This window comes from Paramisgurnus dabryanus, chromosome 14, assembly GCF_030506205.2.
Source record: "Paramisgurnus dabryanus chromosome 14, PD_genome_1.1, whole genome shotgun sequence".
Lineage (NCBI taxonomy): Eukaryota > Metazoa > Chordata > Actinopteri > Cypriniformes > Cobitidae > Paramisgurnus > Paramisgurnus dabryanus.
The window spans coordinates 33243595-33265522 of record NC_133350.1 but is presented as its reverse complement, the minus strand read 5'-3'; the positions used below and the strand labels follow the sequence as shown (position 1 = coordinate 33265522).

The 21928-nt window shown below is 36.6% G+C and overlaps 1 protein-coding gene and 1 long non-coding RNA gene across 2 annotated transcripts in view; one reads left to right on the top strand and one right to left on the bottom strand.

Annotated features, from left to right (window-relative positions):
- syn2b (synapsin IIb) overlaps positions 1 to 21928 on the top strand; it is a 185250-nt gene that overhangs the window by 66457 nt on the left and 96865 nt on the right. The window contains exons 3-5 of the mRNA XM_065265920.2: positions 525 to 616; positions 19631 to 19787; positions 20313 to 20402. Coding sequence (XP_065121992.1) covers positions 525 to 616; positions 19631 to 19787; positions 20313 to 20402 — 339 coding nt within the window. The remainder of the gene's footprint in view (positions 1 to 524; positions 617 to 19630; positions 19788 to 20312; positions 20403 to 21928) is intronic.
- Positions 6685 to 10668, bottom strand: LOC135747316 (uncharacterized). The gene is made up of 10 exons (XR_010531838.2): positions 10258 to 10668; positions 10106 to 10168; positions 9946 to 10017; positions 9735 to 9821; positions 9401 to 9441; positions 9176 to 9250; positions 8501 to 8579; positions 8264 to 8327; positions 7571 to 7671; positions 6685 to 6980 (listed from the first exon to the last, which is right to left on the bottom strand). It is a non-coding gene; the product is annotated as an uncharacterized lncRNA (long non-coding RNA).

The following is a 21928-nucleotide window of genomic DNA, read 5'->3' as shown; positions in this document are numbered from 1 at the left end:
CTGGTTACCGGCCCATGCCTACAGAGTACGTTCAGAAACATCAAAAGTTTTAGATGGGACAGACAAAAGCTTATAAGGACTGATTTTTAAAACTACATTTAAGTAAATCTTGGGGTATTTTTAACCCTGCATTGGGTCAAAATGGGACAAACACAACCCATTGGGTTGTAATTTAACCCAATGTATGGGTTATTTTACCCAACCTCTGGGTTTGTTCCTTATTGACTTGAGAATAACCCAGCATGTTTTATGATGTATTCTTTTAATGCTGGGTTAACTTTATGTTAAATAATAATAACAAAAAAGATAAAAGAAAATGGGCCTCAAATAGTGCCAGGTGGTGGCAGAAAGCACAAAACATCAAGCGATCAGACCACAACAAGGCCAGAGTAGGTAAGAGGAACAAGGTTTCGGGAAGGAAACGGACAAAAACACACTTCCTTACCATTGCTGTAGTGTTCTGCTAGTTTTGTGTGTTTGTGATGTTGTAATTCATTGTTTTTATATTTATGTTGTAATTCTAGGCGGAATTCTCTGAAATCAATCTCATGGCACATGCTAACGGCACATGCAATGTGGACATGCAAGCCATCAGAAATGGAACCAAAGTGGTTCGGTAAGTTACAAATACTGTAAAAATACAAATCAGGCCAAAATAAAATCATTATTATTTCAGTCCTCAAAATATTGCATTTACCAGTCAAGTAGGCGTTTTTTCTAAAGGGTGGTTGGTCAGTATAAGATAGTTATCTCTGAATGCTGATAATCTATGGTTAATTAATGATAAAGCACAATTTTGACCTCTTCACCAAGTGACCATCTGTGTCACTAGTAGCAGCCATAAGTAAGCTTTATTTAATGTAGGGGAGAGTGGGGCACACCCAAATATGATGAAGAAATTTACTTTCCTGCCTTAAAAACAAACACTCTTTGCCCAATATCTTAACTAATTCACAGGAGATCATTTTGTGACAGTGAGAAAAAAGACCAAAAGCACAGATTTCTCAGCCCTGTGTAACTATGTAAAACATTTGTGTTAAAGTTAACCCTGCGTTGCCGCACTCACCCCTACTGTATGCAAGGGGTTGGTTTGCAACAAACCATCACTGTTCACATTTAAGGGACTATGTCTTCTAATTGAATAATGACATTTGATGAAACAATAAAGTGTATAACAAACATTATATAACATTTTTGATCCTGATATTTTCATTAACACTTTTATTAAAGAAATATGGCACCCGTCACATGGGGTCAGAACAGAAGGGGTTCTCCCCCTAATCAATAATAAAATAATAAAAGCTGCAAGGGCTACTTAAAGTTTTTTTTTCAGACTACGTTTACACGTGAGCGGCTATTTTCATAAACGGAAATTTCATCGGTTTCAAAAAGAACTTTGTGCACACATGTCAGTTTTCAGAAAAGTGTTCATTGACATGTGCCAATGTATATATGGTGTAACGAGAAGCTCAAGCCCACGTAAGCCAATCAGAATCCCAAAAACAGCAACAAATCACTTCCTGTTCCTCTTTTGAACAAGGTCGCACTTTTGACGTAGGTGCGAGCTCTGGCGTATACTGTGACGTTGGCTGCCTAAACATCCGTTTGTCTCAGTTTACATGCAACCGTGCAACCGAAGATTTTCAAAATCTCCACTCTGACCGGAGTTTTTAGAAAGAATCGGTTTCAGAGGCGAGTTCTCCGTTTGCGTGTAAACGAAAGGAAATGTCTAAATTTTTCAAAATAACCATGTACCTGTAAACAGGGCCTAAGACGGACACTGGACCTAAACAACAAAAAAGCCAGCTGCAAAGGAAGTATGATGACTTTCCTCAGAGACAAAATGCAAACACAGTTGCATTATTATTATAAAATTTGTATTATTTTAAGTTTCTTTATTTGATTTTCTACATGGAATATCAAATCACCAATAAAAGCATTCATTTTATAGTATTATTATACCATGATATTACTAACTCTGATATTAAACCACTTCCCTCCCTCAACAACCTTAACTTCCCATGGGGGATTAATAATAAAAATACATAAAACATTATATATATATATATATATATATATATATATATATATATATATATATATATATATATATATATATATATTAAATTACATAAATAAATAATTAAAAGAATAACATATATTAATGCTCAGCTTATGCATCAAGAGCATTAGCTAGCAGATAATCTAAAAAGGATGCCACACCTTGTCAATTGTCTGTAAAGAACCAGTAAGTGAGGGTCTGATCTTTTCTAGTTTTATGCAAGTGAACACCTGCTTTAGCCATGCATCAAGAGAAGGGGGTGAGACATGCTTCCACTTTAAAAGGGTGAAAGCCTATACATTTTAGCACGTCTAGCATTAGTGTACTAAACCCTGCGTAGAATCTTACACTGTATAAGCCCATGTCTTGTGCATATAGATGAGGTATGTATGAGCTCAAGAATACGTTCCCACTGATCATCAGACAGTTCAAATCTCAAGCACATTTGGCCTGATTTGTAGAGCCTGGGTTAACATTGTGAATCAAATTATAAATGACAGAAATACAATGTTTTGAGCGTGGTCCAAGCTTTAAAAAGTCATGCAGTGGAGATTCCAGAGGACGATTCCAAGTGCCTGACTTGAAAGAAACAAAATAAGTGGGAATTGAGTAGATCCATATTAGATAGATAGTGCAAAGCAGTGGTTCCTAGAAATTGGGGAAGGGCAGAAGACCCTTCTAAAATGAGTCCATATTTTAATTTGAGTGGGACACTACTAAATTTGAACTTGTGTTTGGGATAATGTATACTATCTATCTCGCCATTTGATACCTTTATATCCCCATGAAGCCAGCTAACTAGTGGCTCGATGGCAATTGCAAAAAGTAAAGATGACAGAGGAGAGCTCTGTCTAGTACCCCTTTAAAGCAAAATGGAGGTGAGGACAAACCATTAGTTAACACAGATGTTTGAGGAGAGACGTATAATAACTTGACCCAAGATATAACCCATCATCAAAACCAAAACTCCCCATTACACAGAATAGATATCCCCATTGCACTCTATAAAACGCTTTCTCCACATCAAGAGCCAAGACCACTTCTGGCAATTGGACGTATTGAGAATATTGATAAGGTTCCTTCCAATCATAAAACCTGTTTGGTCAGCCGAAATTATTTGGGGTAGCACTTGCTGTAAACACAAGAACAAAATCTTAACAAGTAAAATGGGTCTATAATTACTACACAAAAGGGGTACTTTGTCTTTCTTCGCAATCAAAGTAATTGATGCTAATGATGAAGTGTGAGGTAGGCAGCCCTTAGAAAAAGCTTCATTTAACATATTTTGTAGATCAGGAGCTAATGACGTAGAAAAGGCCTTATTAACTCAGTGGTAAACCCATCAGGGCCTGGTGACTTGCAACTTTTAAGAACTGTAATCGCTTCCACCACTTCAGCTATTGATATTGGATCACAAAGGGTCCTGCTGCAATACTATCAATCTTGGGAAAGATGATCTTATCTAAGGGCCACTCCTCGCAGTTAATTCCTGAAGGAAGCTCAGATATATAAAGACTGAATAAAACGGAGAAAATTTTATTAATTTCATATGCATCATGGATAATATCTCCCTGTGGCAACCTTTTTCCTGTAATCTGCCTTATTGTGCCGATGCTCTAGTTAGATGCGCTAATAATTTACCTGCTTTTTCACCCAGTTCAAAAAATCTTTGCCTGGATTTAAGAGTCTGCATTTGCTTCAAGTGAGAGACGTCTCTCTTCATGATCGTTCATGGCTATGTGTAACCTGTCCAATTTTGCTTCCAGAGTAGAAACCACCAATTTAAGTTCGGAAGACAACGCCGCTCTATGTTTTTGCAGTAGTGCCCTCAAGGTAGCAATATCCGCTAAGCCCCCGCTGGCTTGTGTTTCATCTTTCTTATAATCTTCTTTCTTGTGTTGTGTTTAGATTTCAAAGTCATGTTCACTCAGAGCGTTCCAAAGAAGTAAACCGACTAATATGTTGTTTTAGTAAGTTGCTGATGAACCAAAAAATTTACTTCATAATGAAAACTGTGGAAGCATGGGCGAGACGCACCTTCCCTCCATCCATGTCAATCGGAAGTCATTATTATTTACTTTTGAACAAAGTCTTATTTCATGCAAAGTGCTAATACATTTGCAAGTTTTAAGAGTGTTTAATGCTGTTATGTTTTAAAGTATAATGTGATTAATACATTTCAACAGTTAAACTTGAAGCCTACTTGATAAAAATTTTGTTGGGGCAATTGGGGACAGGTGGGGCTAGGGATCCTTCCCTACCTCCAAAGTGGAGAATGGCAGAAAAAGTTTAAGAAACACTGGACTAGAGCAGTGTTCTTCACTCCCAACCCTGGAGAGCCGGTGCCCTACAGAGTTTAGCTCCAACCTTAATTAAACACACCTGCAAGCTAATCAATGTCTTCATGATCACTAGTGCTGAGTCCCAATTCGCATACTATCCGTCCTAAATAGTATTCGAAACTAGAATTAGTACGTCCCAAATCGTAGTATGTTGAAATGAGTATTCCAAAGATACCCGGATGGTCTACTATTTCCGGCTAGAATTCAAAGTGCAGATCAATGCACACTCTACGGGGTAATATTGCCCACAACCAAGTGTGGCTGTACAAATGTTAACTTTATTAGTCCAACGAAAGAAATATGGTTACTACACTTTTACTATAGTAAAAGCATGGTTCATTTTCATCTGGGTATTTTTGATTTAGTAAGTATAAAATTAAGTATAAAATTAAGGATAAAATATGTTAAACAATAGTTATACTATAAACTTTAAATATTTTGACTTTAAAATAAGTAGCTTTCGTTACACACATTGCACATGAACATCAGAACCAGCCGCCTCACAAACGACCTGCGTTTGGTTCTACGGTGATGCTCTGCTTCACTCCTAAACTTGGTAGAACACATTGTAAAATGTATTGAGAAAAAAAAAACGATGAGAAAAAAGTTGGGAATAGTAAATAAAATTATATTGGACATAAGTTATAAGAATGAATGAAATATTGTTAACAGCCGTGGTGTGCATAACTAGGCAACCACGTTTTCGTTCTCTTTGCATGACGTCATTGAAGTATGTCCCAGAACGTGCATACTCTTTTGCTATACCCTCAAAAGTATGTACGTTTTCCTCACAAAAACAGTATACTTTTAGGTCGTACTATAAGTAGGCGAATTGGGACTCAGCATAGAAAATCACAGGTAGGTCTGTTTGATTAAGGTTGGAGCTAAACTCTGCAGGGCACCGGCTCTCCAGGATTGCGAGTGAAGAACACTGCGCTAGAGGAATGCCATAATAAATGTGTTTTAGCTACAGCCTGGACTTTCACTCTTTTTCAAATCCATTTCACTTGCCTCATTTAAAGTCCATATTAATTAAACTCCATTTCGTGTTTTAAAAATTCACAACACTCTTATAACGGTTGTGTTAAAACAACACATTTTGTGTCTAGTTAAAGGAGCATTTCACCCGTAGAAACATTAATTTTAATTGAAAGTGTGTCATATTGCTTCATTTGCTCCAGAAGCGACTGCTATATGTTTTATTAACCAAAAGATGCTGCTGTTTTCGACTCCCTCTTTGAGGCTTCAAATCATGGTTCGAAACAGTAACGGAAGTATTGGTGCTTCATTTAAGGATTAACTTTCCCATCACTAGTATATAAAATTAAAGTGTTAATCCACAATTCTTTAAACATATCTGGAAGGGTAAGTCCACATATAAAGAAACTCCACCATCCAGCAACTGTTTTAGCTTTAGCATCAGCTAACAATGCCCAGATAGCAAAACCACACTGGGGTGGTTCTGGCCCACACCTACCATGCGATCCACCCCGGATCCATCTCACGGACATGGTCCAGTGTCCAAATGCACAACGGGCCAAAAGTGATCAGGATTTGTTTCATGGCTCTGCACCAGAGATGGGTCAGCCCTGGCCCACTCTCGTACCAAAACAGTAAAACAACACTGGGGTGGAGCTGGCCCACACATACCGTTCCATCCGCATCAGATCCGTTTAACTAACACGGTCCAGTGTCCAAACGCACATCGGCCAAGAAGTGGTCAGGATCAGTTTCACGAATCTGAACTGGAAATGGAACAGAGCTGGCCCAGTCCCGCATAGAGATGCGGCACAGATCCGCGTACCAGATCAATGCCAGCTATGCCTTATTTTTGGGATTTATGGCCTATGTGATGTTTAGTCTTTCATGTGTTTAGGCTACCTTATATTTAATTACCCTACAGTCAGAAGCAATAATCATAGGCCTCCATTCACATAAAGTACACATGAAATTTTCAGAATGTATATAAGCTAACAACCATAGCACTTGTCGCTTGGTGTAGGTCTTTAGGCATTAAACACATTAAAGAACACATTATTTGTGGACATGAGCAAAAAAGAAGCATGTTCTGATTTAAGACTTTTATTTTTTTAACTATAATAACAATTTCAAAATACTTTATTATATAAAGGGATAGTTCACCCAAAAATGAATATTTAGTATTTAGTCATTTACTCCCTCTCATGTTTCAAACCTGTATATCTTTCTATGTTCTGCGGAACACAAAGATATTTGAAAGAATGTTTTTAAAAAAGCAGATCTCACAACCCATTACTACAATTGTAAAAAAAATTATTATGACAGTTAATGGGTTGTGAGAAATGCTTGGTTACAAACATTATTCAATCTTTGTGTTCAGCAAAAAATAGAAATGTATACAGGTTTGAAACACGTGGGTAAGAAAATTATAACAATTTTCATTTTTGTGTGAACTATCTCTAACACATTACATCTGTTTGGCTTATTTTTTGTATTCACAACCCCTAGCTCTCTTCCTGGAGCGTGCTTGAGGTGGTCTGCCATAGCTGCATCGATTTCCGAGTCCGTGGCTTTTGGGCTCCACCTCCTCACAGCATCTGAGGGAAGAGAAGAATATGTTTCTTTTTAAAATAAATACAATTAAACATTTGAGGTAAATGACATGCACTTACTTTCAAAATCTTTATGGTCTACAGCTAAAATTATATATATATTATTTTTTAGAAATCTTGTTTTTTGGTTGTTCAACTGCAGTTGGTTTGTTTTGATTTAAACCTTCATAACTAAAAAAAATACAGCTAGGTAGCACCATATAACAAGATAATAACATGATAACAGAATAATAAACATGTTTTGACAAAAATGTTAAAAACGGAGTTATCTCGTTTTGCAATGAAACTCTTCATATATATATATATAAATTATTGTATAAAAGATGTTATGCTTTAAATAAGTGTTAGATCAGTTGTGAGACCAACAGCATTTGTACCCTTGCTCTTCAATCCCACTGTGGTGCCCTTGAGAAAGACCCTAAACTAGGTGTGTAACTGTCAAAAAATGAACAGGATATTTCTGATAAAGACAGGTGAGCTGTGATGTCCCCTAAATACATAAATCATAGTAATAAAAATTACATCAATATACAAGAACAAGAGTTTTTTTTAGATCAACATATTCCCCAAATTACCTTGAATAACATAATACAAAGGTGTGCCTTTAAAAGACTTATTTTCCAGATGTCCACCACCCCTCATATTGAACTTTGCCATAAGACAATTAGACATCATTCTGTGAAAGAAATGTAAGATTACTTCACCTTAGACAAATTACCTTAATGGTCAATAAATTACAATTAACAGTAATGTGCAACATAGCAATTGCATGCAATGTTCAAACATACTCACAACTACTCATCTACCATGTAACATGTGCTATAAACAATATCCTCATCCATAGGTTTTGGTGACAAGTAATGGCTTACACCAGGGGTGTCAAACTCAGTTCCTGGAGGGCCGGTGTCCTACACAGTTTAGCTCCAACCAACTCCAACACACCTGTTTGGAAGTTTCTAGTAATCCTGAAGACCTTGATTAAACGCATCAGGTGTTTTTGATTAGGGCTGGATCTAAACTCTGCAGGGACACCGGCCCTCCAGGAACTGAGTTTGACACCACTGGCTTACACTGAAATTATGATTTGATTTCTTGTTTTCAGTATGGCTGACTGTTTGAGCCACTACGAACTTTAATAGTTCTGAACAAGTGATGTGTGACAGATTAAATCCTGAATTTAAGTAATATAAATTGCTGGGTTAATTATGGTTGTAATCAATATTCCTGCAATATTATGCAGGATTACACAATTCAAGGGAAACACATACCTGTTCATAACGTTGTTCATGCAGTCTCTGATAGAATATCCACCAGTTCAGAAAGTTGCTGGACCTAAATGTGAAAACAATTGAAATAATGTTATAGAAAGATAGATGGAAATATATATACATATTCTTTATATCACAACTTACACAGATCAACTTGTTATCAACATCTTTGATGTATTCATAATGCATTCATAATGCATTCATAATGCAAAATACACGTCATATAGCATTTCTTACTTCTTGCATTTGAAGCTAAGGCCATAGGTGAAGAATCAGGTAGTCTCCATCCTGTTATTTTTTCGTTGTGTTACCTCACCTGTACAAATATAGTTAATTATATGGTAGTGTAAAATATTAACAGTAAATCACTTCACAGTGTAATACTGCATTAGTTATGAAATCAGATGGCTGTACTTTAGGTCTTTGTGGTTGAGCAATGACAGACATTATAAGCTCTGTATTTGTAACTATTAACTGAAATTCAGAGAAATGTACATGTTTATACTCTAAGCTGTGTTGTCACTAATGTAGTTTCCAGCGATGCATGATAAATCGCATGCGATATCATGCGCATCTCGTCATTGAAGCCGGTTCCTTGATTAGTAGTAAATTGCCATCACCTGCTTTCAGATGGAGCAGCATTTACTACACAAAGCTGAGGTTAACTGACAAGCTGGTCCATATCGCATGTATTGCAGGAGATGCGTCCCCGATAATTAATGCGAAATCGCCCCAATTGTCAGTGAACTAAGGCTTTGTGTAGTAAATGCCGCTCCATCTGAAAGCAGGTGATCGCGATCATGGAACCAGCTTCACTGACAAGATGTGCAATGACAATCACATGCGATATATTGTGCATCCCTAGTAGTGCATCTGCTTAAAATAAGATGCGACTATAAAGTTCTCACATACAATGGGATGCTCTCTGGGATTGGAGTGCCTTCTGGTACTGGGGCGTCAATCCAGAATTTGGTATTGTAGACAATACTATATAGACATTAAAAACAAAAGGAGTGAAAAATGACAAGTTATTTAAGGTAAGAAAGGACACATTAATGAATGAATAACGCCATAACTGTACAATTACAAAAAATCCTCTTTAGGTGTATGACAATGCACAAGAAAACAATACTCTGCCTGTTTCGGTTGTCTGGAAGATGGCTGTTCATTATGTCACCCTGCAAAACAAATTACACCTTGCATGTAATTTCATTAAGTACAATAAACATACACACGCACAATGTATTTAAAAAAGTATAGTAGTGTAAAATATTAAAATAAATCACTTTTTATATCAAAGTTTTGGGCTATTATGTTGACATTCAGGCAAAACCCTGATGGAATAAATGTTTACCTATAAATGAGAATGACATTATAAAGTCAAAAGTGTATGCACTTTGGAGCCAAGCAACGTGTTTGTATAGTGTGGGAATGCACCAAAAAAATAACAAAAAGCATCAGTAGCACGTACGTCTCATAGTGTCACAGCTTATTCTAGGGTATAGATCAATCACATCATCTTGATACCGATGTTTACTGTCATGAAGTGTGCCATCACCTGTGTAAACAAAATACACCAAAACAATTTATATAAATTTTTGAGTTTCATATCGAAATATATAAAAGTCCTTTTTGAAAGCATGATTCTTTTTCAAAGTAAAGCAAAGCAGTCAAAAACTTACAACTTAATGTAGGGTAGACAAAGTCAGGGGTCGGGCACGTCTCATCCAAGTGTGTTGGACACAAAACTTGATCTTTAGCACAAACAAGAAGATATGACACATTAGAACATTAACAAATATGTAGACTGACTGTTTAAACCATATCTACAGTTTGCCATACCTTCTTTTTTATTGTTTGTGGAATGTGCAACATCTTCATTTGGTTTGTGTTGACCACCTTCAACTGTAAACAAAATGAAATTGTAATTACTGATATTAACCCCACAAATACCAACTCCTATGTGTTTAAGTGTATAAAACTGAGGCATTTACCTGGCTTTTAACAGCTTGTTTATTTTTATTTGGATTAGGTTCTGCTCTTCCTTTGTACAAAACAAAAGCAAAGGAAGTTAATCAAACACTTATGCTGAGCTTTTAATACAGAACAGTATTTAACATTTTACATGTGCAATGTGTAGGCAATCAAATCATTCCATCATGCCAAATAACTTTTCTCTTTCAGATGTTTTAATTTCTGAAAGAAATTCTCAAAGGCTACATATATAAGCTAAAGTAATAACTTTGACTCTATCATTAAATATACTTTATACTATGGTATAACATGTGTAAGTTCAAAGTACCTTTTAGCCTATTAGCTAATTTTAGCCATACTCAGTGTGGACAATTCTGGCAATGTTTATTTTGGTTCATTTGTGTCAAACAAGTAAAACTTAACCACGTTAATCAAATAATACAAAATGTACTTACTCAACAGTAGATTTTATATAATATATAGACAAAACTCCTTAGTAAATTCCCCCTCTCCTCGTGGTTGCATGCAGAGGATTTTTTATGTCATGATGGACTATAAATGCACCTGTAAAAGACATGCATCCAATTCACATCAGGGTATATATTGAAGTACACGTAGTGTCAATATATCAAAGTATATATATCAAAAGTCAAAGTAACAATTATACATGTAACCCCATAGAACTATAGACATGTACAAATGTATCTGAATGCATTTTTATGACATGTTTTTTTTTTTTTTACATATTTTCACCGATTTATGCCGTCATACCGCGACTATTTTTGGCCAGGGACACGACGTTGCCGTCGGACCAATGTTTGCTGGGTAACTAGAAAAATGTATAAATTTCTATTTTTCTTTTTTCATTTTATAAATGGAAACGATAAATGAAAATTCGATTTGTTTTTTCATTTTTGGTTTTTAATTTTAAAACGAATATGGAATGGACGGAAGATACCCTGATTCACAACGCGTGTCAGACGAACATTTGGAAACCCAAACAAAACAGCACACGCAGTAAAAGACAGAATATAATGCATGCACATTGCACCGTGAAAGCTTTAGCCAGAAACCTTTATGCTGATATTACTCAAACAGAAAGCTGCATCCTCCGCAGGTCGCATATGCAGGATGCATACTAGGGCTGTCACTTTTGAGAAAAATCAAATTCGAACGGATTTCGAATATCATGCAATGTATCCGAATATATTCGAATATCTAGGCGCCACCCCCCCCCCCCCACGCGCATCAAAAACCCACCGCAATGGAGATTCAATCACAAAATTATTAACAGTGACAGTCATACACGGGGTTGTCTGGATTACTTTTTTACTTAATGTTTGAAACAGCAGGTTATCAACTTATGAATTACAAACTTATATATATATAAAACGATTCAGAACAGTTACAAACAATAACGTGACAACTTAAATAGCAGCAGGAGTATATAGGCAGACGCAAACGGAATTCGCGCCCGCAGATTTCGGCAGAAAACTCTGCAGAATTCCGCGGATTTAATGACCATCATTGACAAGCACACATATCCCGCGCTTGAGCGTGTTTGTGACCAGAACTGTCATTGACAACAAGCACACATACAAAGCCTATCCCGCGCGTTTGTGAGCCGTCATTGACAAGTACATTAACCCTGCGCGTGCTGTTTGCTTGCCCGTTTTCAATGATAGAGAGCACAAACCCTTTGATACTTGAGATGAAATTAAACTTACCGCTGAGTTAAGCAGATCTCACTTGTCGTCAATGTGACGCGCAACAGTCAGCACATGATCATTTCAAATCCGTTTACAAGACAAATGCTGTTGTTATTTAATATAAAGTTTACATTGCATTGTAAAAATGATGAAATATCTTCATACAAGCTAATTTCATAATGCAATGTATTAACACAAGCTTTTTATTCTGCTATAATATTTAACACTATAAACCATATGTCATTTTATATACAAACTATAATTCTATCTTGACATGCACATGAGGTTCATTTTGGTCCCATTTGATTCCCTCTCTTGCGCACAGTTGCCGTCGTCGGTCTCACTCTCAGCCTCCTTCCTATTACGAGGTGTTACTGTAAAAAATGCGCTACACATGGCATTTAAAAAACCGGATGGTTTATTTATAGTTCGAATACGGAATATTTCACGTCATGTTCGAATGCATATTCGAATATCGAATAAAAAGTGACAGCCCTAATGCATACAGTACGTCATCAAGCCTGCTTTATTTCAGTTAATTAATCATAACATTCGCAAGTCATAAGCATATTACAACAATTAACTAAATTTAAATACAGCTACGATTAACTAAATATAATAGTGTAAAACTTTATAATTGTTAATATTCTGTAACAAGACAGTCTTTATGACGTATGCAGTTTACAAATGCGACCTCCTATGCAGCCTTTTGTTTAAGAAACCTCCAAGAGAAAGTTTCATTTATCAAATGTTATTTTAAAGTATTAAAAACATTGTTGTTTTAGAATTTTTCGAACGAAATGGTTGGTAATTACTTCACGATAGCTGATAGCGGGATGGGGCAAACTGTTCTAGGATTTCATTCTTATGGGGGCTTAGCCCTCAGTGATTATGTGAAGAGAGCATTATGATGCCTTTTTGCAAATTGGGACCAGTATTATTATATTAATAAATTCATGTAGGCTACATATACATTACTCTTCTATATAGTTCCAAGCCCTTATTATTATTAACCTAATACAAATAAATAAAAATTCTCTTGAACAGATATAAAAGGTATAAAAGTTATTTATTACTATTATTTATTATTGTGTATCTTGAATTCAAGTTCATGTATACTCACTAAAAACAGTTGGGTTGAAAATAACCCAATAAATAACCCAATGGTGGGTTACTATAGCACCGACCCATTGTTGGGTTATTTTAACCCAATGCATTGGGTAGAAAGTTTTACCCAATTAGTTGGGTTATGAAATAACCAATTTGTTGGGTTATTTTTGCAATGCTGTTTTAACCCCATTATTATTATTATTATTATTATTATTTATTACTATTATTTGCTTTATAAATAAATAATTCAAAACTTACAAATACATTTATAATGCTTTATTTTCATTTAGTCATTTGCACCTGCATTTAAATGTATAAATACATACATGTATAGAAGCATAAATACATACACACATACATACATATATACATACATAAATAAACAAAAACATAAGAACAAAACAAATCTACTCAATCTTATCCAACTAAAAACTGCTTAAAAGCATAGTTCACACATTTTGTCATCATTTTCTCCCTCTCATGTTGTTATAAACCTGTATATAAGTCTTTACTTTGATAACCACAAAGGTATATTTCAAAGAATGTTTAAAAAATAAAACCGATCATGAGCCCCATTCATTTTCATAGTATTCTTTTTTCCTACTATGACAGTCAATGGGGCTCATGATCTGTTTGGTTTCAAACATCAAAATATCTTCCTTTGTGGTCATCAGAACAAAAAAATGTGTACAGGTTTGTAACGACAGGAGAGGAAGAAAATTATGACAATTTTCATTTTTGGGGGAACTGTCCCTTTAAGCAGGTGACAGTGTGTTCAGGAAACATCACATGGTACAAAATGTATTGTGTTACAGAAACTACTTAACAGTAGTGAAAGGCTTGGGATACTCTGTATAAAATGTAAAAAAAATATTAAAGCACATGTCAACTGCTGGTCTTGCTCCAGGGCCATGCCTCCCCACGATAACAAAGGCTTGTGATTAGTCAAATTCATCCCATAGCAGAACATGGGGTCTTCGTCATACCTCCTCCTCCAAATACTGAATTATGTTTGTTTTCTGACCTGAAGACAGAATTTTCACAATGTAAATATGCACACATAAACAGGTTAAAAAAAACAAGTGTCATAAATGATACTTGGTTGCAAATTAATAAATGTTTGCTTTGCCTCTTGGTACTGTAGGAAGGCTGAACCATCTTGCTGGCCATTTTGTAAGGTTTTTAATGCAACATCTCCAAGAATGTCTACATTTAAAGAAAATAATAATTAATTAAATCTCAAAGCAAACACATCTGGCACGCTGAATAAATACTCTACTTTGACAGTAGATGGCGCTGAATTGCAAATTCAACCGTTACCAGGGTTACAGTAAACAGTACGTGCAGGATTAAACAGCGCTTTATCAGGGATTATACTGAAGTAAGACGACAATAAAATGCCATCGAGTCATTTCTTAAGACATTTACATTCAGAATCACATTTATATTACAGCTCTGTGTCTATAACACAGACCGGCTAAAAAAATATTTGGAGCAAAAAACAGCTGTTTGCATCCCTTATAAAAGTTAAAAAACGGTTTTTACTACACTTTAAACCAAAAAACATTGTCTGTTACAGAAACCATGGTTAAAGCAATATGGCAATCAATACGCCATGAAACTAACGTTATACTAAAAAAAGACATGATTCATTTTCGTAAGGGCTCATGCTGTTGGTGCTGTTTATTAAAATAAATTGCGATGTCTCTCTACGTTTATGATTGCTTAAAAACGCGTTTGGCATCGATAACAGTTAATGAATGGAACAGGTGTAACGGACAAAAACTAGACAGCAGCATTTTTGTACACTTATTTAAACGTGACTGATAGTTTACGGTGTGTTAGAGCTTAAAGACACTTTGTAGCAAATAAAACATTACACAGAGATATATATTTTAAAACGTACCTCTCGTGTCTGTCCGCACTCAGCAGTGGCACCGGTCAACCGTTGAAATTCAAAATGCGTGACGTGAGCCCGATTTTAACCCAACTCTCTGGGTTGTTATGGAAATAACCCAATACAAGCTAGGAATAACCCAACAGAACAACCCAATACGTTTAACCCACCTATTGGGTAAAACAAATAACCCAACGGTTTTTAGAGTGTACTATATGTATATTCAAAGTTTAATGAATACTAACAATTTATATGAGAATTTATATTTATACGAGTCAGACTGTACTTTTCGGTATACATTATAAATCAGTTTTACTTTCCAGATGTATCATGCATGCTTCTAGCATGCATAACCATATTCATAAACTTACTAACAACAACCTGCAGTGATTCTAAATATGACTGTAATAAATCATACATGACCCCTTTAGTTTCTGATCGGAAAATAAAAGCTGTTATGTTTTAAAACAACATAAGGGTAAGTAAATAATGGAATGATGTATATTTTAGGGGCTAATAATAATAACATTTATCATGACTATGAAACTGCAACAATCACTTTATCATCTCCTAACGTTACCTGTCTCTGACCTCAGTCTCTCTAACTCTTTCTCCACCTGTTTGCTCTCCTTTCCAGCATTTAAAAAACGTTATATATCCATCTATAAAAGCGAACAAGTCACTGAATGTTGTTTATAGTCTATCTTATTTGTGTGTTTAATTTCGTGGGTTAAACTCATATGACATATTTCTCAATTGCACATTCGATAACTTAGCATCATATTATTCACAGCTGGTATTACTGTTAACTAGAAAAAGGTACAAATATAGACCTTGTAGTATTGCAAAATGTCATGACAACGGCAAACTTTAAACGGCACGGCTTCAGTATGCAAAGCAGTTTTGAATTATAAACGGGGGATACCAACCTATTATTATCTCATTTAAGACGGCAAATATTCTTATATATTTTGTAGACATGACTGCACTCATACAGGTTAGCAAACAAATTAAAACATTAGCGAAAATACCTTCTGAGCTTCCACGCTGGATATTTTATGAAACAACTGCTCCCTCTGTGTGACCTGAAGCACAGGCGCTCGAGCTCTCCTCCACTGACGGTTACGACGCATGCGCAGAACAGCAAAGCTAATCAAATGCCTCATAAACTCGTAAATTTTTTCTAAATGTCTTGCATTTTGCGTTTTTTTAATAATTATCTTCGAATTAATTGTTTTTACAAATAAATAAAACTTCAGAAAAATATATTTGATAGTTTGGTAGAAATATTAAGACTAATTTTAGGGGGGCTAAGATGACGGCGGGGTGGCTGGAGCCCCACTTAAAAGCGTCTAGAACCGCCCCTGGGGCAAATTAAAACTTAAAGCAGAAACTTGCAGTCCCATAACACTATATTCACCATAATCACACCATTGCCAACGAAATATAGTATTATAAAATCAATATACGTACCCATGTTGCCATCCATTATGTGCGCCAGTGCCGTTTTTTCCCACGATGTTCGCAACTTTTTTTCTTCCCAGGATGGCAATACAGCTTGGACCATTGCACTTGGATAGTGGACAGTTGCTAATGTATTATTTTGTTATGTGGTAAATCTTCCATTTTGGGACAAGCCTATTACTTTGTTAGTGAATTTATCATTTTTGTGTAGGCTACGTGCAAGTGTTCCATTGTAAGATTTAACAAATCAGGATTTAATAACGAAATAGGGCATGGGCACCCCCACAAAAGTTTCATTTGATCTATTCCAACGGTTTCTGGCTATAATCCGTGGTACGAATGAGGGCCAGATCAGCATAACGTCTCTCAAACGGACGGACCTCACTCACTTCGCGCGTTCGGCTCTGTTCAGTAAACCAGAGTGGAACACACAAGTTTGGAGGTGGTTTGGGTCAATATTACAGATGTGGGCCACATCAGGGAACTGTCTTTCTGGAAGCTTTGGTTCTGATGTGGTAAGTGGATCTGGCCCAAATCTGCTGACTGTAGAAAAACAGCACTGAAAAGTCTAACTGGCACATATACTGAGCCAATTAGCTTAAATTTAGTGTAGAAATGAAGTGGCCATGGGCACATAGTGCACCCTCATGTTTCTAAATTTGTGCCATTACAAAATACTTTTATTCTACAGCAGCCAGCTAGTTGACTTCTCTGTTCAATTACCACCTGCTCCTTCTGCCCATATCCGTATCACAGGTTTGGGCCAAATTAGTGCTTTGTATTTTAAACGCATCTCCTGACTTCCGGTTGAGTTGCGGAAACCGGACCTGGAACAAATCTGTAAATCGATGAAAAAACAGCTTTGCTAGCAGAGCTGAAATCTTATCAGGTGCAGATCTGGCCCACAGTCAGATACCGTATGTCCGCTACAGATGGATCTAAAGGCTTTCATGCGGATCCGGTCCAAAGGAAATTGCTATCTGGGTGTGCTTCTGCTACTTCCGTTTATACTGGCATTCTCTTTCCTATCATGTGATTTCTCACTTGACAGGCAGACCAAACAAAATAAAACACACACACATAAAATAGTAAAAGAAATAAAATGTAAACATGTAAAACTTATTAAAACTCAAATATACATAAAATCACAATATACTGTATATAATGTGGGGTAAGACATGTCTCTTGTGTGATGGTGTAACAACGTGTGTACATTCTGCAGCCCCGCATGCACCAGTCAGATCAAATTCAAAAGCTTTATTGCAGGGTTCCTCAAATCTTACTCTGGAGGGTCGGAACACTAAAGAGTTTAGCTCCAACCCTAATCAAACTTACCCACCTGTGATTTTCTAGTGATCGTGAAGATCTTTGCTGCATCCGAAAACTCTAAATTGCTGCATTCTGAGGCAGCATTCCAAGGCATGAAGCCATGTCCGAATCCAATGTTAGGTTTACTTCTGACTCCTGAGATACCAACATCATCATATCCCACAATTCTATGCGAGTGTGCGCATGGGGAATGTGATTGGTCGTGCCTGGTTGAGTTAAAAAAATAAAATAGCGGCCAAGAAAGCGGCTGAAGCAAAAAATTTGTGTGAATAAATGTAAAATGTTCACTTTGTTCCGCAAGTGTTTCTCTGAGCTGCCTTTATGCCTCCGAAGTCAATGAGTCTCATTCATTAATAATTGCAAAAGTTTTTTGTATTTATACGCACACTTGAACTCCTCACGAAAACTTTCCGCCTAATTCACAACACATGCGTACGCACATGAGTTTGTTCTTATACAGTACTTGTTCTTACGTTAGTGAACTTGGAGTGTTCTACATGAGTGGCAACGTGCATGAGGTTGATAATTTGCATAAAACACGCCCAAACCAGCTCCATTTAAGGGTTTTCTGCAGCGCAGTCCACAGAAAACTTTAGAGCAGTTTGTCATAGAAGGAAAAGAGCTCAAAAAGAAATGCATGATCATATTTATTATCGGTAAAGCTATGTTTTGCTTTGCATTTTTTGGGGGGGAGGTTATGTTGTCGCTGGAGGAAGCCAGTGCTGTCCAGTTTTTGTTGAATCACAATTTGTTCGTGAAAACATCCGTGCGCACATCTCACGCACATATTTTTGTGTACGCATGCTTAGTGAATGAGATCCATTGCCTCATGAGGCAGCGAGGCAACAAGTTATCTGCCTAAGTTTTCGGACGCAGCCCTTGATTAGCTTGCTTACCCTGATCAAACACACCTGAGCAAGCTAATCAAGGTCTTCATGATCACTAGAAAATCACAGGTGGGTAAATTTCATTAGAGTTGGAGCTAAACTCTGCAGTGCTCCGGCCCTCAGGTAAGGGGTTAAGATTGGAGGAACCCTGCTTTATTGTCTAGACCAGCAGGGATAGAAAATTGTCTTTCAAAGAAACAAACCCGGTAGCCTCTTTAGATAGAAAGAAACCCGGTGGCCTCGCGACCAATTTGGCCCCCTGCTCCATTTTTTTTCATTTGTTATACAACTATGGCACCACAGTAACCACTAAAATGTGCATTCAAAATTGATTGACAGGTCTGGCTCAACGAAAATTATCTACTGCCAGCCATACGATGTTGCAAGTGCTCTCGGCAAACAAAGGAGGCATTGGGAAAGGACAATGCGTTCACCCCCAAAATAGTTCAGGTTTTCTTGGTTCCGTTTGGCGCAAACACATTCATTTTAAATGACCTGAGACCCGATGGCACTAATATTGTCTGATGCACACGTGAAACTTTTAGACCGGAACCCGCTCGGGTCGGACCTCAGGTTTTCGGATCTAAGTGGACCCATGAAGACCTTTACTTAACGCAACCTCCATCAAACATGAGACAATTATATTACTCAGATGCTCTAGGCAGGTATTATATGTTCATTAAAAACTTTTGCTTTAAATCTTCTTAATCCCAGCCTCAGGCCATTCAGAAATACCCGTGTGTAACACATTTTCAAATGTGTTATTTTTTAGACATTACTTGTTTATTAAAGGAAGACGTACAGTATTCACTCATTAAATGCTGCTCATTTTATATTTACATACATACATTTAAATGTATTCATTTAGTAGACAAAATCAAAAGCGTACAAATTACAAATAATGGAGAATTTCACAGTTTGCCTTACAGTAAGTGCAAACATAATCTTACTGTACACAAGTTTAATGCTTATGTGTTATTTATTGTGTCTCACACAGATCATTCAAGCCTGACTTTGTGTTGGTCCGACAGCATGCTTTCAGTATGACACAGAATGAAGACTTCAGAAATATCATCATTGGCTTGCAGTATGCTGGAATCCCCAGTGTCAACTCACTGGAGTCAATCTATAACCTCTGTGATAAGCCATGGGCTGTGAGTATACACTACTGTACACTTCAGCAGTGTACTGAAATACCATTTGCTAATGACAAGAATGCACTGTAAAAAAATTCTGTAGAAAAGACAGTATTACTGTATTACAGCTGTTTGCCAGTAACTTACTGTAGATTTAAATTGATGTTATTTACTGCCAAAGGTTTGCTCAAAGTTAAATGAACAGTTAACATTAACAAGTATTTGTCTTTACAGAATAAAAATAACAGCCTAATGCAAAGCATTCTGGGAAACTAAATCTTAAGGAAAAAACTGTAAAAGGTTGATGAGGATTTTTTGGTTCCCAATGCTTTGTATGCGGCTGTTAATGTACGAGTTAATTTAAGACTTGTTCTTGTTTAATGTTTATTTAACTTTAAAAAACTGTTGCCAGTAAATAATATACATTTAAATCTACAGTAGGTTACTGGAAAGGGCTGCATACATTACAGCAATTTTTTACATGAACTTTAAAAGGAAACTTTAGAAACATCTACACTCATTTCAATGATGTGTTTTTCACAGTTTGCTCAGCTGATCAGCACTTATGTGAGGTTGGGACCAGAAAAATTTCCTCTCATTGATCAGACGTTCTACTCAAACCACAGAAACATGGTAAGAGCACATTCAGATATCCATAAATGTTGTGTGTGGTGAAAAATATTGCAAGCTGGCTTGATGTCGCACTTCACTTGTTTTTATATTAACAAAAATGTTAGTTCAACAACAATTGACGTAGAAGTTAATATAATAAAGCTTTAAGTGGGAAAGATTTGGGCAAAACACATTTTGGTTTTTGCTTAGTTATTAAAAAATAATCTTTTTTTTACAAAAGCAACACAATAGTCTAGTAGCCAACTAGGTGAACCCGGAAATGTTGAGTACACCAAAGTTTTATTGCAGAAATGTGAAGTATGGGTCCCCAGCATACAGAAACTGCCGGATGCTAATTTGCATATGTTGAGCAATTTGCATAATTTGCATAATTAGCAATATTAGCTTAATCGTCCATTTTGACCACATATTTTGCACTAAATGGCCAATTTCTACAATATGTGAGTGGTTTTAGAGGTTTTAGATGATGCTGATTTCATTTCTGGCATTTTCAGATTTTAAAGAGCTAATTTTATTACAAATTTTGATTTATTTATTCAAATTTTTATTACTTTCAGTCATAATTTTAGGTTATTTTATGGTAAATACTAGCCTGGTTAGCCAGACCTACATCAAGATGTAAGGTCTGGCAACTCTTCACACAAACGGCTCAATGCAAGGGGCGGGATATAAGGTTGTCCCTCAAAATGCCTCTGCACGCAATAGGATAGCGCTATGACCAATCAGAGCAACGAAGAAGGTGACGTAGTTACCGTAACCAGTCGGCAAAACTCCAAACACATCTTTCTTGCTTAAAAAGGACTTCAGTAGGGTTATTTGCTCTTCTCTCAAAGAAAAACATAAGTCTAAGTCCTCCAGAGTCGCGGCCAAAGCCGCTTCAAAAGAAAGCTGTTCGCCAGCAGCAGCAGCCATTCTTTGTTTTCAAGTAGGAACCGTTGCAGCTCTGTCGTCATCATGTTAAGCCCGCCCCACAGACGCTACACACGATGTGATTGGCCTGACCAAATTTTGGTTTTTGGAGCTGTTAAGTGTATTGTGAGTGCCTAGACTAAACCCTGGCAGCAAATATATTTTGCAGCCGCTAGGGTGCGTCTAGATTTCTAGGCTAGGTAAATACAATAATCTAACATTTCAGAATCATGAGTGCACTTATAAATGTTGATTCATTGTTTACAGGGTATAGTGAGGCTGAATCCCCTCCTGACACTTTTGAAGATTCAAAATAGCTTTTTGGATAAACAATGAATCTTTGTTAGGCTGAATGTTATGCATTTCTGGATGAAAAAGCAATGCGGGTATTTGACATAACTTGGATCCTGGAACTGTATGATACATAGTAATCGGGTAAACTGAAACTTCGCCAGACGCAAGCCCAGCCCAGACCTGCAGCTACACAGCTGGACTTTGCTGATGTACAAGGTTTCAACACAGCTTTAAAACCACAGCTGACAACATCTAACAAAGCAGGAGGAGCAACTGGACTTGAATCCTGTGTGGGCATAAGCAGTTCCTCTCCTTCCTTTAGA